Here is a 17,481-nt window from a genome sequence, read left to right as displayed (position 1 = left end):
TATGACATGTTGGCAGGAAAACCAGTTTGGGATTAAAAACTGAGACTTTGATGCTTCTAATCACAAACCCTTTCTATTTCAACCTGCTGAACTACTAACGATAGTTCAACTTCAGAAAAATAAGCTGAATTTGGGGCTGGCCCCGTGGCCGAGTGGTTAAGTTCACGCACTCCACTGCAGGCGACCCAGTGTTTCGTTGGTTCGAATCCTGGGCACGGACATGGCACTGCTCATCAAACCACGCTGAGGCAGCGTCCCACATGCCACAACTAGAAGGACTCACAACGAAGAATATACAACTATGTACTGGGGGGCTTTGGGGAGAAAAAAGAAAAAAATAAAATCTTTAAAAAAAAAAAATAAGCTGAATTTACACATTCTATATGAGATTTTGCCAATGAGGTAACTGGGCAAAAATTCAGCCAAGGCAATGACACCGTGTTTTGTTTTCTGCCTGGTCAGCACAACTCAGAATGCCTGGTAATGAAGACAAGCGGTGCACCGGAGGTGGATGGGTCTTGAGCCTTTCAGGTGACAATCTCTCACACTTAAGACCTGTGATGAAAACCTGCCACCCTGACCACAGCCCATGCTGCGACCACGTCACCAGCCACGACGCCTTACAAACTGGAGGACTTGCAAGGAGTTTGGTTATTTGCATCCACGGACTCATCCTAGTTCTGTGTTTTCCCACCCATTATTTGGGAAACAACAAAAGACAGCTCTGCGGAGTGAGCATGGCAGCCAGGGTCATGGTGAGTTTGTGAGAGAAGCGAGAGGATGAGTGATTGTGCACTCCAAAGAGAAGTACTCCGCTCCAAAGCAAGGCTGCTGACTCGTGTGCAGTCCCTGTCTCTGAAGGAGTGGAGTCACAGCCACACACCGGAGGACCAGGTCTGGCTGCAGGTTCCTGGAGGATGAAGCACATCTGAAACACTGCTCCCAGCCCACTGACGATGATGCGGGCTTGGACTAGCAGGCCTATCCAGAGGAGGTTCGAGCCCTGCTGACAACCTGGGAAATGCCTCACAGACCATGTGAGGCATGCTCAGAAAACAGCAGCCACTTAATTTGCCCATTTTTGGTACTGAATTTTTTTTTTAAGAAAGAATTTTTTTTGCTGAGGAAGATTTGCCCTGAGCTAACATCTGTTGCTAATCTTCCTCTATTTTGTGTTTGAGCTGCTGCCACAGCACGACCACTGACAGATGGGTGGTGTAAGTCTGGGCCCTGGAACTGAACCCAGGCCACTGAAGCTGAGCGTGCTGAGCTTAACCACTAGGCCACCGGGGCTGGCCCAGGAAAGACTTTTTTAGGAGGATTTAAAGATTTGTTTAGAGAAACAGTTAAAAACCCTTTGTTTACCCCTTCTCCCTCTGCCAATCAAGTCCGGCATAATTATGCTACTTATCTTAATGGCACAGAAAGCACACTTTTAGGAAAAGCAAGTAAGCAAATCATTTGATCATAACAACTTTGGATTTTCTACACGTATGAATCATTTGTTTTATCAATTATCTGTGGCAATGGCACTATTTCACAGAACTGTGGAATTTTAAAAATTTTTAGGTGAAAGGAAATTGAGAGATCACTGAGTCCAAGCCCCTCATTTTTTGGTGGAGGAAACTGAGGCCCTGGAGAGAAGAGACTTCCCAGGATCACACAGGCAGACACCAGCCAGGCCAGCTCCCAGCTTGACGCCTGGCCCCGCCCAGCTCCTCAAGGCTTGGGCTCCTTGGTATGGACTCCTAGGTTCAAATAAGACACAGATTTTAACAGTAACTTCTGAAGAACATTGATGGTAAACCTGCTACTGCAACTCCAGGGTGGTCTGTGCTCCAGGTCAGACATAAACATCAGAAGATGATCCTGTTGTTAGGATGACACTGCCATCCTTTACAAAAATGAAGACTGAATTCTGGCTGATGGTGCCATATTTACTCATCAATTTAAATTATGTTATAGAATTTTAATTTCTGGTTCAACAAAATTAAAAATTGCTTCTGATAATTTAAAGATTTTCAATTTCTCAACCTGTTAGGCAGTCTGGTTAATTTTACATTAACAAACATCTAAAAGCATCAGAAGGTGTCTTATTTAAGGATAATCTTTCAGTGACTATTTCTGGGAAGCCAAATCTTTTAGTAATAAAGAGCAGAACTCACAGGCTTTGTGCATTGAAAGCTGTCATCCACTCTTACAATGGAGCACATTTATGTGACATGAAATAAAACCTAATTAGAGACCAAAGATATTGAAAAGCAAATCATGTTACGAGTTGCAAATAGCTAGATGACACAAACACTCCTTTCTCACCTCAATGTGCATAACTGAGAACTGATGATGATCAAATGGCCCCTTGTAGTACTCTCATCCTGGGTAGATAAGCTATTACCAGCCTAACCACATCCCCTAAGTGCTGCATGGCTCTGAAGCAAACAGGGATGCTAGAGTGACCTATGACCAGGGCCACTGAGCAAGAACCTCAGCAAGAGCACCCAGGAGGCCCCATGCTAACGCTGTGGACAGCTGCTCTTCATAGACCTGACAGCCTTCTGATGTGCCATCAAGCAGCTCCAGAGCTCAGAAAAACCAGCGTTTTTAAAGTGCAGAATATGCAGTGTTGCAGAGGTGGAAAATGAAGATGACATAAAAACCGAGTATCACAGGGCACAGGCGTGGCTACAAAAATTTTGATTCATCCAACAGTTACTATATTCCACCCCCAAATAAACCTGAGCCTGATAGAAGCAAGCGAAAATGTGAGACCTGCAAAGACAGGACGTCACTGCTCAATGAAAACTGAAGAGAGCCTGCAGGAACTGCATGAAAATCTAGAGTGAGAAATGTTCCTCTAGCTGATAAATCGAGACTGACAATTAGAAATGGCAAACAATAGGATATATTGGAGTATATGAGAAAGCCATTTGGTGTAAACCTAATTCGGCCTGACTTTGTTTTTTCCAAAAGGGCCTGACGTGGCCTTGAGCATGCACTGTATATCTGCTTTACACATTTACTATGGCAAGAACAAATGCCCTTAAGATAAAGGTGCAACTTCCCCCACATTGGCATTTCCTTAGGGATAAGCATCTTTCCTTAGGCAGGAACTGATTGCTGAACTCACCTTTGACCACCCAGCTCACCTGTGACCACCCAGCTTCAGACAACAGACCTGCCACCCTGCTGTGTCCACCAAGATAGCAGCCCTACCTACTGTATCATCCATCAATTGCTGTGCCAACAGAGCAGTCTCGCGACTATTGTAAAAGGGACATTTCAATCATATGTGAAACACCCTGTTTGGGGGTATATAACCACTCTGTACACCCTACTTCTTTGGTGCCCTTTCTTCCTTTGAGAAGAAAGGCCCCAGGCCCTGGTCCTCACATTTTAGCTCAGAATAAACTCACCCAAATTTTCATTTATAGATTGGTTATGGATTATTTTTGTTGACAAGACTATCTAAAAGAATCCATTCTAGCATAAACTCATCTTGAAAAGGCTGGGGCCTGTTTTTATTCCCACACTAAAATTAATTGCTCTGGTTCCCAGATCTCCATCAGCTGCTTAATCATGACAGCTCCCTGGGCTGTCCACTTCAATTAACTCAGCCAGTACCTCCGGATGGCCACTGTGAGTGCCTCTGGTGAGCTGGCACAGGGACAGATGACCTCCTGGCGCAAGCCTTTACTTTGGAAGACATTCAGAAACGCATCGCAGGAAGAAATAGACCCTAGAGTGACAAAGGGGACGGTAATCAGACAGTGGAAGCAATGTGATTGATTAAAAATATCCCATAACATAAAATGCTTTCGGATTTAGGACTTAGGCACAATTGGAGTTAGGCAGCATGGAAAAAATATTTCATTTAATACAATTTATATTTATGCTACAACGAAAGATGATATTATTCTCACACTCATAGAACTCAAGAATTTCAAAACTGTAACTTCTATACTCAATCAAAACATTTTTGCTGACTGATGAACTTAAGTTTTCTGAGATTTATTCTACTATTTCCAGTATGCATGTTCCAAGAGATGGGCATATCTAACCCTAACTAAATGAACATGCCTCCACATTAACTTGAATGATGAGATCCAGGGGTAATGACCAGGGACCTCTCAGATGAGTTATTTCCCAGTACAAGCACACCTTGCTTCATGCAAGACACATCACTCTGTAGACTTAGGGTTAAAACCAACTGTGTATTAAAACACCCCACAATTTATAGAGTTATTTTGTAAATGGAAGAATCATTTATAAAACTAATACTGAATTATCTGTTTGCAAGTCCACTTTTGCATATCAGATGTTCTTTGAGAAAGTATATGCTGTTTTAATTTACACATATTTATGTTGCACAGTTTACAAATGTGGTCAGAAACAAACGTTCTTTCACTCATCCACTCTGCTTCCGGCTTATATACTCTTCTCATAAAAAGACAAGTTAGCTGGGTTTTTTTCCAACTAACTGAAATATTTCTCAAGGTATATTAATAGTATTCTGTGGAAGCGCTAATTTCCTTTTCCTGGGTAATTTTTGCTATACGATTTGATAATGAAATTCCATTAAAAATGACAAATTAATTTCCTGACCAATAAAACTACTATAGACCATAAAATAAAAGTAGTTACTATTTCTTGAGCACTTATTACATCCAAAGAACTGTATATAGGGATTACTTCATTTAATCCTCATACAATCTTATGATTTATGTACTATTTTGCAGCTAAAGAAAGAGAAAGATTTAAAAAAGTAAGTCAGGTTCTCTACATAATCAGGAAGCAGAACATCCAGGACTCAGGCCCAGTGTCTGCAAGTCCACGTTCTCGACCATCACGACCTTAGGCCAGTGAGCAATATGTTTGGTTACTATTTTAAGGCAACTTCTTAACTAAGGTAAAGACTAGAAAAAGAAAAACCAGACTGCACATCACGAGACCTGGAGAGCAAGGGCTCTCCTGCCGGCCTGCCGCCTGAGCAGCAGACTTGCCACTCACAGGGGTTTGCGCCATCAGCCACTATCAGCATCCGGAGGGAGGAGAGGTTGATGTCTCTTTGATCCCTGTGTGCCACTAACGCCCAGTGCATGTCCCTGGACTTCACACAAGCCACTTTTGCTGAGGGAGAAGTAGAAGGGAAGTGAGTTAACATGTGCACTGTCAGACCATGTAATATTAAACAAGAAGCCATTGTCATTAGTGACAGAACACCCACTGGAGGGCCACCCTGAGACGCACCTTTGTACTGGCAGACCTTCTGAATCCAGGAGAGCGGGTTCACCTTCATCAGTGAGTATGGGATGCTGATCACGTGCATCATGTTCATGACACTCTGAAAGCAATGATACACAGAGGTGAACCCAGCGCATGAGGCATCGTCCCTGCCACACCAGGCTCCACGTGGGGACAGGACAGGAGTGGGCTCATCCCACGTCAGGGGGCCTCAGGGCAAGTGCATCCTGGAAGAATCTTGGAAGAGACTTCAGCGTGCAAGTGAATTCCCAAAGGTTATCTAGTCATCTTGGCTCCTTTTTTCTGTCCAAATCATTTTTTTGAGGAAGATCAGCCCTGACTAACATCTGCCACCAATCCTCCTCATTTTGATGAGGAAGAGTGGCCCAGAGCTAACATCTCCAAATCCTTTTTTATAAAACCTTTAGTTGAATGATCATTTTTTAATGGCCTTTCATAGTCTGGAAGCTTAATTCTTGCTAGTGTATTATACCAGCTTTATTTATTAAATGTTGCACTGAGATCTCATGGAGTAGTGAGTAGCTTGCCTTAATTACCCTCAGCTCCATGTAGCCTTGCTAATGTAGGCTGGGACCCCTAAAGGGTTCACTCCTTTAAAATAGATGACCAAAATAAACTTAAAATAAATGGCTAGTCCCTACACGCTCCAGGTAGGACTCATACCCGCTTGCCTGTCGTTCGGTGCAGCTGCACCTACAGACCTGGCAGTTGAGGGACGACAGAATGGGGAGCATTGGACAAAATCCTTGCTGGTCGGTTCTGCCCACAGTGGAATTCTCTGCTGCCTTGGGTGGAGGTGGAGTGAGCAGGTGCAGACACTCTGGAGAGCGCTGCTCTGAGGCAGGAAGCTCGGGGCAGTGACCACCTACACCCTCTCTGGTGGGTATGAGCTTGCGTACTGCCAGTACGTGCTCACTCGCCTCAGTTGTTCCCCACTCCATGCTGGGGGTGAAAGCATCTTTCATCATACAGAAGACACCACAGAAGAGCACATATGGCTGTCCCCCCAGAGACCTTCCTTGCTCTAGAAGGTGGCAGCAAAAGAGAGACTCAGACAGTGCCGATTCCTGGGGCTGGTAGGAATCCAGAGCAAGAGTAAGCAGGTGGGTGGAATATCAACAAGATCTGTGGGAGTTCCACCACAGAGCTCTTGAAAGCAACATTCTCACTAAGAGCAACTACGAAGGCAGCAACAACAGAAGCTTCTGTCACAAGGGTCAAGCAAGTAGATGGCTTAGGAGCCCATTACACATCAGGCCACATGATTCTCACATAGGACCACCATTCCACTGGACAGACAGGAAAACTGAGGTTCAGAGAGGCTCGGGCACAGGTGCAGGCGACGTGCCTGGAGTCAAAGAGCTACAGAAGCAGGGCTGAGACGCAGGCTGTGTCCTCCGACCCTATCTCTTCCCACTAGGCCAGCACATCCGTAAGCATGCACCTTCTGCATCTTATCATCTGCTAGTGAGCACGCATGTTCTGCATTTCATCAATCATGTGCTAGTATCCAGATGATGGAAATGAACTGTACTGATCACAGAAAGAGGCTGTTGGTCTGGAGCCAAAAACCTTGGGTCTGTGTGATGCCTGCACACTCTTGTTCTAATAAGTCCTGGTTTATCAAGAAACAACAAATCCCATTTTCTGTGTTTATGTTCTTACAACTTATGCAAAAATGACTAAAATTTTCTACTTCAGAAAAGATACAAAGTTTCAGCCTAAGAAAGGAAAATGGGTGAGTGAAAATAACCACATATGAAACAGAAAAGGTGAGATTCTAAGCAGTTATGCTATATGTATTTTTTTAAGCACCAAACATATCTTCAAGAATAAGGTTATTTCTCTATTCAAAGTGCCCACAGCTTGGAACTGTTGTCACTTATCAAGTGGCACTAACAATTATGAGATATGCATTCTCTATAATGTGTGCTGAATTTTCAAGGGGAAATCTGCAAAGGGCTTTTCCCTCTGTAGCATGTGGAACAGCAGATTGCCTAAATATTCATAAACACTGACGCATAGAGAGAAAAAGCAACAAGAATGTGGTAGGCAAATCAGATATATGAGAAGGTGACCCAAACACAAGAGTCAATAACATTACTGTGCCATCTTAAATGCCAAAAGTAGGGAGGAAAGAGACCGAGTAAGGCTGCTGTAATTTAACCTCAACACGTGGTTGGATGACTCAAGCAAGAAGCTGCTGAAACCCCCTGGGTTTACCATGCTTCTGGAAGTTACATTAGCTGACAATTTAAGACTTCTAACAACCTGACCCTTCTCTGTAATGTAGGAGGAAGAGGCTTAGCCAAGGGCTATGCGTACAGATTGTGATTCTAATTCTAACATCAATCAATTTAAATGTAAACAGGACACTGCAGGGCGGGAGTTGGGGGGGTCGGGCCACACTTACTGTTAGGATTCCGTGCCAGAGTCCAACGTCTTTCTTGAAATCCAACACATTCACAATTGTTTCAGCTGCACAAATAAAAAGAGTCAAAAGATTTTGACTTATGAAAGACAGGCATGGGCCAAAAGGCCAAGAAAACCAAACATTGTGTCAGGGGTGGTAACAGATCTTGGAAAAGTATCATTCACTTTATCTTTGCAGAAATTCTGTAGCCTCCCAACCCCTTTAAAAATGCTGGCCTGCCTGGAAAGTGTTTCTAGATGGATATTCTGACACGTACATTAACAGCAATGGCTCCTCACACCATCACTTAAAACTCCTTATGTCTTCTCTTTTTATATACTTATTTTCCTCCTGTCTGCCTTTTTTCCTGTTTTTAGTTTTGCTTCATTTCCATCACGTGGTCTCCCAGGAAAGGGAAAACGCTGCTGGTGAATTTGGAGGAGAGGGGCGATTTCCAGCAAAATCGCTTTCCTGCACCCCATAAGCCTCCAGGATGGGGCTGGAATAATAAAGGAGGCAAGGATTTGGAGGGACGGGGAGGGAAGAGTGTTCAAGGGCTATGGGGGCAGCTCCTAAATGGGGAGCAAGAACAGAGGCTAAGAATAAATGGTGGAAAAGAACTACTACGCTGGCATGTAGAGACCACGCTGGAGAGCCAGCCACCACCAAGGCCACCAACAGTGCTTTTTAAGTCATACTGGTCAAATGGCCTTGGCAGGTGGTCCAACTGCCCACACATCTGCCCAACACTACCCATCACTGAGCCCTGGGCATTTGTTGATGTCTCACCTTACATTCTCACTTGGTTCTTGTTATGCTTGCCAGAGGTTCAGTATCCTGTGCCTCATCCCTTTCAGGGTAGGCAGGCAGAGGGACTTTCAAAATAAACAAGCTCAAAGGAAACAGCCTATATTCCATTTTATACAAGTATTTTTCTTAGGTTGAGACACAAGGAGCAAATATATATGTATTCTCTCCCCAACTCCCTCAAAATTGACAGCCTGGAACCTTCAAGAAATTAGGGCAAGGAATATGGTCATGAGGTTGTAAGAAAGGCTGGAATTAAAGCTGAAAATGCTAACCAATAGGGTGGTGATGATTGGAGGCATGTGTCTTGATGTGCGAAAATGTTTGGGAAGCTGGTCTAGGGACCGAACATCAGAGACAAGTGAACTGTTTTGTTTGTTGCTTTTCTTCCTTTTGCGAGGAAGACTGCCTGGAGCTAACATTCATGCCAACCTCCCTCTATTTTTTTATATGTGGGGTGCCACCACGCATGGCTGATGAGTAGAATAGGTCCACGCCCAGGATCTGAACCCCTGAACCTGGGTGGCAGAAGAGGAGTGCTCTGAACTTTTAACCACTCGGCCATGGGGCTGGCCCTGTGAACTGTTCCTACCAGAAGGATGGGGAGGGAGGGAGAACAAGAACAGTAAAAAAGGAAACCATTCATCCTCAAGTGTGCGACAGACACCACCACCAGCTTCCATGGATGCCAGGAAGTGATTCCTTGGGAACCAGCCCCTGGGGGCCTGTGATGTCTCCAATGCAGGGACTTGGTCACAGAAGCTCCGGCCAGAAGGTTAACTGGTCATCTAGGCTGACTCTTCCTCTTATAAGCCCAGTCCATGCTGTTACCATGGTTCCCTCCAGCCACGTGACCTCTCTGCCTCCATGACTCTCACCCAGGGGAGAGAAAACACGTGAAAACCACTGTTCTCCATTGCAGCAGCCCAGCCTGGGGAGCTTATAGAATCCACCCCAGAGACTCGGATCCAATCGGTAGGGGTGGGCTGAAGAGTGGGTAATTTTTAAAGCTCTCAGAGAGATTCTAATGAGCAGCCAGGGATGAACACCTGTGATATTAATTATCTGCTATAGCCTGAGCCCTAAGCCCCAGTGTGACTGTACTTGGAGATGGGAATTCTAAGAAGGTAACTAAGGTTAAAGGAGGTCATAAGGGTGGGGACCTGATCCAATAGGATGGGTGTCCTTATAAGAAGAGGAAGAGACATGAGAGCTCTCTCTCCACACACACGGAGGAAAGGTTGGGTCAGGACACAGCAAGAAGGCACTGTCTACAAGCCAGGAAGAGTCCTCACCACCAGGAGCCAACTCTGAGAGCACCTAGATCCCAGACTTCCAGCCTCCAGAGCTGTGAGAAATAAATGTCTATTGCTTAAGCCCCTAGTCTTTAGTATTTGTTATGGCAGCCCAAGCTGACCAAGACACTAAACAATCCAACAAGTGAAGCTTGAGTTGAGCTGGGTGCAAACGTAACACTACTCTCATGGCTAAGAGTGGGAACAACACAATCCCTCCACTGTCAACGTGCATCTCCAGGGCCAAGGTCTGGATCAGGGTCCCGCCCATACCTTCTGTGTAGCCACACGCCTGTGTGAGGGCCTGGCAGTGTGTCAGCAGTGCAATTCTTGTCACGGTCACCCCAAGCACACTTCCATCCTTGCACGTCTTATACTGAAATGAGACAACGTGTGGACAAGTGGTACCAAGAGAATAAAGCATGAGACCCACGTCCCTCAGCTCTTCCAGTTAATCAAGAGGCTGCGAGTTCCCTCATCCTGGACATGTGTAACTATCAGAAATGCATGAGACTAAGTTCCCAAAGCTTGTGTCCAGACCCAGGGACTTACCTCAATATAGGCGGTGTCATTATTTGCATCTTTAATATGTGGGAACCAATCTCGAGGAGGTTTAGAGAGATGTTTTGACTCTGTGACAAACCATAATAGCTTTGGCCAACCTTCGAAATAAACGACAAATTTCTTTTAGGTAAGCATTACTCAGAAAAGAGGTGTGTAAAATAACTTTCCCTATTCATGTGGCATGCTTTACACCACCACAAGCTAGATGGACTCTGATGTTTCCAGTAAGTCTAAGACAACATCAACAGTGCTGTAAGCTGTACCCAGTTAAATCACACCACATCGCAGGCTGATAACACAAGACGTGTTATCTGCGATGTTCACGTGTGGAGAAGCATGTGTCCTGGAACTGACATGAAGTGGTACACTGTTCCCAAGTGAAGAGCCAGCCTTAGACTTGGCATGCGGGGCTGTGGCCTACCTTTGAACTGTGGGATCTCCCCTGTTGGGCTTTTTGGCAAGCCTTTGTGGCAAGCATCGCTCGTCAAGGCTACTGTCACTCCACAGCTTCCAAGCAAGAACCCGATCTGCTGGCTTCCTGCATCCTGAGAGAGGGCAGCAAAGAGAGAAGAGTCACAAAGCTGGCTGATGGCTGCATTCCTGGCAAAACACGGCCTCACCCCCAAGTTCTGGGATGGAACAAACCTCCCTGAACAAGAGGCAATTCGGGGCATGGACTGGAGTCTGCAGAACCAGGATCACATCCCAGGCTGCCGCTAGCTAGCTGCATGACCTTGAACAGGGTAGCTTGCTTGCTTGGCTTCAGTTCCCACATCTGTACCACTGGCATAAAAAGCAGAGCCATGTCATAGGTCTGTTGTGAGGGATGAACCAGAAGAGCGCATATAAAGTGCTTAGCGCATGGCTGGCACACAGTGGTTCTCACTAAAACGCTGCTGTTAGGTTTCCCTCCACTTCTGTAAGATTGTCACTGTAGGACATAATTATTGTGGAGAACAGGAAGGGTCCAAGAAAACATCTTCATACTTAATAATTAACTAACACCGAGGGCCTGGTTTAAAAAATACTCAAAGCAAAGGGCTCTGATGTATTTGATCACATCGGGCGTGGGCGGATTAGGCATCCATTCTGAACCAAAGAAATGAAGACCTGTCACCTTTCCCTATTGAACATGCCCTGTCTCAGGAAACAAGGATGTGTATTTAGTGTACATGTGTTGATGGCACAGAGGGCTGCCTCTGAATGACTACACTGATTCAGGGACATGGTATGTGAGCAGACACGTGGGTTGGGACAGCACAGGACCACCCAACCCTGTGAGTTCTGTCGTTTACTGTGTCCAGCTGCCTTGCAGGAAAATGGACAAGCAGCAAGTCAGTCCAATTCAATTTCTTTACTCCCACCAGTCACACTGGCTACGATTCAGAGAATAAGATGGAAGCTGTGAAGGAGCCAGCATCCCCAAAACGTCATGACCACTGTGAACCTGTCTCTGCTATTTGCTCCCACATGGCTCTACCTGAACCTTCGGACAACCCAGCAGGCCTGTCACTGGACCCGATGCGGTTTCCTGTTGCTCTGCCCATCTGTACCTCGCTAACGGAAAACGTGAGATGATGCCAGTTCTCACCCAGGTAAGATCAGCAGCACTGACATCTCAAGGCTGTAGCTGTCACGTGACTAGTTCACACTTTTCTTATTGCAGATTTAAACCTACATTGGAAACCAAGTCTCTCTCTGTGGAACTGTACACAGCCAATCTCCCATTGCTGGAGAGGGGAGACGCTGCGAGGGGACAGGGGGTCTGGCACTTGGCAACAAGACGTTCCCAGTGCTGGGACTCGCATGGTTCCTTTCCTTCAAGCAACAGTCTTTCAAGTAGTTACAACCAGTCACTTTGATGTGACCTTGGATATCACATCACCAAATGTTGAGACCACACAAAGGGGAGTGGAGACAGGTTCTGAAATCAAGTCAGTGGCAGGAAGTGGCAGTTGCTTTGTGAGTGTGAATGTGCCGGAATGTCCACAGTAAGGCTGCGCAGGATGGCTTAGGAGAGGGAGCACCAGTGGCCTGCTGAGGGCTCTCACTCTGACTGTGGCCCTCCTGGCAGAGACCTACTGTCTCTGAACCCTCTCTTTCTAATAACTGCGCCTAAAGACACCTAAAATATGAGGAAGAGATGAGAGACTGCGTGGGAAGGAGAGTAACTGGGAACAAGGCACCACATTTACATGAAATTCAGCCTTCGTGCCTGCTCCTCCCTCAGCCGGAAGCAGCTTCTCCTCCTCCTCATCTGGAAAATTCCTTCTCAGAGCTCCAGTCAAACATCAACTTCCCAGAAACAGCTCTGCCCACCCTGCCACCATCGGGTTGAGATGACAGCCCACCACCCACTCTCAGAGCACTCTGTGCATCTCCTCCACGCACTGAGACCCTTCAAATTAAACACATGCTCGAACCTGGAGCCTGCACGTAGACCCACTCTCAACACACAACATCGAAGCCACGGTCCTCCATGGGCCTGTCTCTCTATGGACCCCGAGGACAAGGACATTTGGACATACCCATGCCACGATCTACATGGAGCTCTCACATACCCTTTGGAATATCTGCCTTTAACTGTCCTGACAGGAAGCAACTCAGGTAAGCAGCCCCCACTCAGGAAGAACATGAGGAAGACAGTCCTCGCGGCATGCACACTCTGGCCCTGACGATGTTTTCTACGTGCCTTCCCCAGAAGGAGCAGTTTCTGGCCTGCAGGTTCTTTCTCAGATAAAGGCAGGCAGCTCGCTTGGGGCGCCATTCCTCTGAGGAGCTATGCCACCAAGGACTGTAATGATCAACTCCCTGTCACAAAATCTCGCTGATTCTCTTTTGCTGTTCAAGAAAAGCTGGATCACACCTGAGTTCAAACCCTTCTCTGACTCTCAATCCTCCTCCACCACGCAGACAGTGACTAATCACGTCACTTCCTAGGAAGCCTCTCCTCACCCACAGTCTCTGACTGCATTTAACAGGCCAGTATGGACTGCCACTCAACCATCATCCATCCCAGGCTCTCTGTCAGAAAGGGTCAATCATAGCCATAAAAATGATTCTCTAACAAACGTGAGGTAAGTTCATGGAAAGTCCCTCTCATGAACTCATTTTGGATTTGTGGCCACACAACTTCTAGCTGGTATTTATCCAGTTTTGTTCCTTGCCTACTCAAATCACTGCCTTAATAGTTTGTTAGCTCTCAGGAGGCAGAGTAAGACAATAATGCAAAGACATAATGGAGATAAGGACTTCAGATGCATTACTCTGCAGAGTCAATACAAAATACGCTGCAGATTGCTAAGTTTAAAGATTATTATGGTCATGTAACCAGGTGGATCAAAGAAATTTGACACAAGAAATTTTCCTTATCAATACTAAGACAAACTTGTCATTAATACATATTTTTTTGCCAATTAATTTTTAACTTTTTATTTGTAATGAAAATTTCCAAGCATACACAAACATACAGAGAAAAGGAGACAGAAATGCCATGTACCGTCATTGAGCTTCAAGAATTATCAATGTTTGAAAAATCTGGTCTCATATCTTACCCCAAACACACACACGCACACAGACTGGATTTAAAATGAATCCCAGACATGGGCACAACCTTCCACCCATACATACTTCAGCAGGGTGGATTTTCACCCTTGGGCAGCCCCGTTTCCCTCCCCACAACTCCTGGTCCCAGGGTCTCCTTGCTCCCTCTGATTTCCTCCAGCAAAACATGCTGCTGAGGAAGGGCTGTGACCATTCATATGAGGTTGTAAAAATGTGACAAGACATTGATATTACTCCTTCCAGAGATATTTCACTTGAACACAACATTTGAAAAATCTTGATTAAAGCAAACAAATGGATTGTGTGTTAGAATTCTAAGCAAAGGACAATTCTATCGGTACAGGAGAGAAAGCCTCCCGAGATGATGCTTCTCGCAGGAGGGACTCCTCTAAGCCTTGATGTCGGGCTGTTCCTGGAGCAGGCATGGATGTGAGTGCTGATGGGCCACGTCCTGGCTGGGTCAACTCCCATGGCCTATGGGGCACGTTTGGCTCTGGTCCTGTTACATTCAGAACACGCACAATTCGACCCCTCGTCCTAAGGCCTTGCTATTTCTCCATCAGACTCGTGCCACGGCAGAGCCTCTATCGGTGGAGGGGAAATTCTGGCTCAGCCAACTTTTGCTGGCTCACAGATCTGCTCTGCTGAGAGCTGGCCTCAACAGACCAGCTCAGCCACCTCACGAGGGTGATGGCAACATGCATTTTGCAGATCTTCTGTGGCTGCTCCAGCCCTTTCTGGCACTGTTGTGTGGATGTCCCTTTCGTGCCCCTTTGCACTCCCCGGCCAAACTGCTGCAGGAACACCATTTCTCCTACTACGAACTCCTCAAGGGAAAAATGAGCTTGCTCCTGTCACCTCACGAGTTAAAACAGAGAATAAATAAATGTATGTGAGACTCAAGTGTTTAGTTAGGGTCATTAAGCAACAATCAGGATTTGGAAAATGTGGGTCTCGTGAGGCCCTTTATTTTAGGACAAGTCTGGTGGGCATAAAACTTGTAGACAGAAGAAATATTCACACACTTCATCACCTATGCTTATGCGCACATCTCACCCCATTCCCACTGCACCTGAGCCAATGGATTCTTTTATCTAAAAATAAGCAAAGTTTTCTAAGACATCGAATGTCATGCTCTAAAGTCACAGCGCCTGAGGCCCGATGCACAGCTTCTGGCTTGAGACAGATGTAAGCAAAGTCATCTCCTGGTGCTGTTTCTCCTCAGAAGATGTTCTGATGGAGAGATGGCCAGAAGGGAACCTCAGCCCTTTCTTCTGAGAAGGGCTTTCTGGTCCTGAGGTTCAGGGTGATAACACAAGGGTCTGAGTGGGCCCAGGAAGTGAGGAAGACAGAGCCGACTGGCAGGTCACAGCCTGGGATGCCTAAGATGGTGGGCAGGCAGGTCCCAGAAGGACCGACAAAGTGCAGGTGAGAAACCCCGGCCCCGCTACAGAGACTCACAGCTCTCCTTCTGCTCTGCCCCGGACCTTCAGTGTCCCATGCCTACAGTGACCCTCTCTGAACCAGCCAGGTCACCACTCAGGGCTCCTGTCAGGATAAAGCACAGTCAACGAAAGAACACATCCCCTTCTGCCAATTACGGCTGCTGTAACCTCACTCTCACGCTCAGAAAGGTTCCAGCACATTCAGAGTGGGTGGCATGCTGTTTACCTTTCTCGTGAGTGGCACTTCGATGGGCACAGGAACGACTTCGGCAAGCAGGCAGCCGTAGAAGGCCACCATGGAGGCAGCAGGGTCATTGTTGGGGAACACCAGCGCCACCTGGACCGACACAGGGGGAGGGATCAGCTGTTAACAGGACACTGTCAGCTTTTAAAATACCACGGGAGGACGCAACCTGCCACAGACAGCAGGTCACATTCTAAGAAAGAACAGACGCTCAGACAAAAATCAGGTGCCCTGTTTAAAAATGCATTTTAGTAAGATGCATTTTAATAAGCATCATGTACTTTTCCTCTATTTTATGTGGAAGGCACACATATCACCCAGTCATCTGTAACACTGTACAGAATACAACTATCCTTGTTTTTCCCACGTTATCTTCCATATTGACATGTATTTTTACATGGATAAAACTACAGTGTACACACTGTTCTGGTTTTCACTATTCTTATGGCTTCATAGACACTTCCTCGTCTTTCCATGTGGTCTTCACAACTGGGACTGAATGCTATGTGCTTCCTTTCTCCATGAGGGCTGGCAGCTGGGAGCTGGACCACATAGGACTTATTCAGATCCTGGGTGACTGTTAGCTCCAGGATCTCGGGCACAGTCTTGTCCCTCTAGCCTTAGTTTTCTTATCTGAAAAACAAGAATACTCATAGAACCTATTTCTTAGCATGTGGTACAGATGAAATGGGAGAAGGCAGATAAGAGCTCAGTGTGACACCTGGCACAGGGGACGCAGCCGTGAATGTGAGCCACCCGAGATGCACTAACTTTCAGCACTGGGGGTGGGGGAGGGCAGTTGGCAGTGCACCTGCAGGGTCTTGGCTTTCTGTCCTCACAGGTGAGCTTCAAAGAACTTCTATTGACACATGCTCCCCTGTCCACCAGCTCCCAGCACAGGTTCTGAGGAACTAAGAGTAGAATAATCATGGAGTTCTAAAAGTCAGGTTAATTTAAATTACCATCAAGTAACCAAATAATGGATAGTATTATTTTAAAAATATGTTTTCTGATATTCCTTAGGGTACCTTAATGACGAACAATTTTCCACAAGATGGCTTATAGTTATTCTTCCTCATATGAACTGTTTTCATTTGTTGCCTATTTATCTGTTGGTGTTTTGACATCTCCCCTAAAATCTGGATGAATTTTAAATATATTTGATAATATTAACTTACATTTGATGCAAACACTTCTTGATCTAATATTTTATGTTTTATTTGCACATTTAATGTTTTATGTAAATTTATCAAACCTTTCCTTTACGTTATCACCTATTATTTAACCAATATTTCATCCAATTTGAATTCACTGGAGCTCACTTCAGTGTCTGCAGTGTAGCTAATTTATCGTGGATCCAGCTGGCTTTCCCGCTAGCCCACGCTCCTCCTGGAGTAACCCTTGCTGTTCCCTTGGTTTGGAGAGCCTCCTTCAGGACATGCAGCTGTAACAGACAGTCCTACTTCTGGATTCTCCGCGGTGCACCGCAGAACTCTGCTTCTCTCTTAGGATGAGCCCCTCTCACGTGTGCTGTGGCATTGGCGCTACGCCTTCTGGTAGACAATTAAATTTGTTGTGTATTCATAGGCACATAAATCCCATGACTGACCATATACATATCATTTGTGCAGTATCTCATTCAGGAATTTAACCAATTTTTTCTTTAAAATGTCCTAACTAGAAGGTATTAAATTTTGTCATGAACAGCTGGATAAGACACTCCCTCTCAATATCTAAATAAGCAGATTGGCATCCAAGTATTCAGATGGCAGCTGAGAATGGAGCAGGTTGTATCTTAAATTTGGCTATGTTGGCAATTTAGCAATACAAGATAGTTGGTGGAAACAAAATTAAATTTGAGATTATATGAAGATTTTCTTTCTATGC

The 17,481-nt window shown here is 45.6% G+C and overlaps 1 protein-coding gene across 12 annotated transcripts in view; it reads right to left on the bottom strand.

The window, feature by feature from the left end:
• The window catches only part of DIP2C (disco interacting protein 2 homolog C), a 470,819-nt gene that overhangs the window by 127,211 nt on the left and 326,127 nt on the right, over positions 1–17,481 (bottom strand). For all 12 annotated transcript variants that reach the window (XM_070501194.1, XM_044762232.2, XM_070501190.1 and 9 more), the window contains 8 exons: positions 15,577–15,687; positions 10,763–10,886; positions 10,330–10,439; positions 10,051–10,153; positions 7,676–7,740; positions 5,248–5,341; positions 5,008–5,127; positions 3,622–3,736 (listed from right to left, as the gene is read on the bottom strand). In XM_070501194.1, the coding sequence (XP_070357295.1) occupies positions 3,622–3,736; positions 5,008–5,127; positions 5,248–5,341; positions 7,676–7,740; positions 10,051–10,153; positions 10,330–10,439; positions 10,763–10,886; positions 15,577–15,687 (842 nt within the window). The remainder of the gene's footprint in view (positions 1–3,621; positions 3,737–5,007; positions 5,128–5,247; positions 5,342–7,675; positions 7,741–10,050; positions 10,154–10,329; positions 10,440–10,762; positions 10,887–15,576; positions 15,688–17,481) is intronic.

The sequence above is a fragment of the Equus asinus genome, chromosome 29, assembly GCF_041296235.1.
Source record: "Equus asinus isolate D_3611 breed Donkey chromosome 29, EquAss-T2T_v2, whole genome shotgun sequence".
NCBI lineage: Eukaryota > Metazoa > Chordata > Mammalia > Perissodactyla > Equidae > Equus > Equus asinus.
This window is presented reverse-complemented; position numbering and strand designations above follow the sequence as displayed.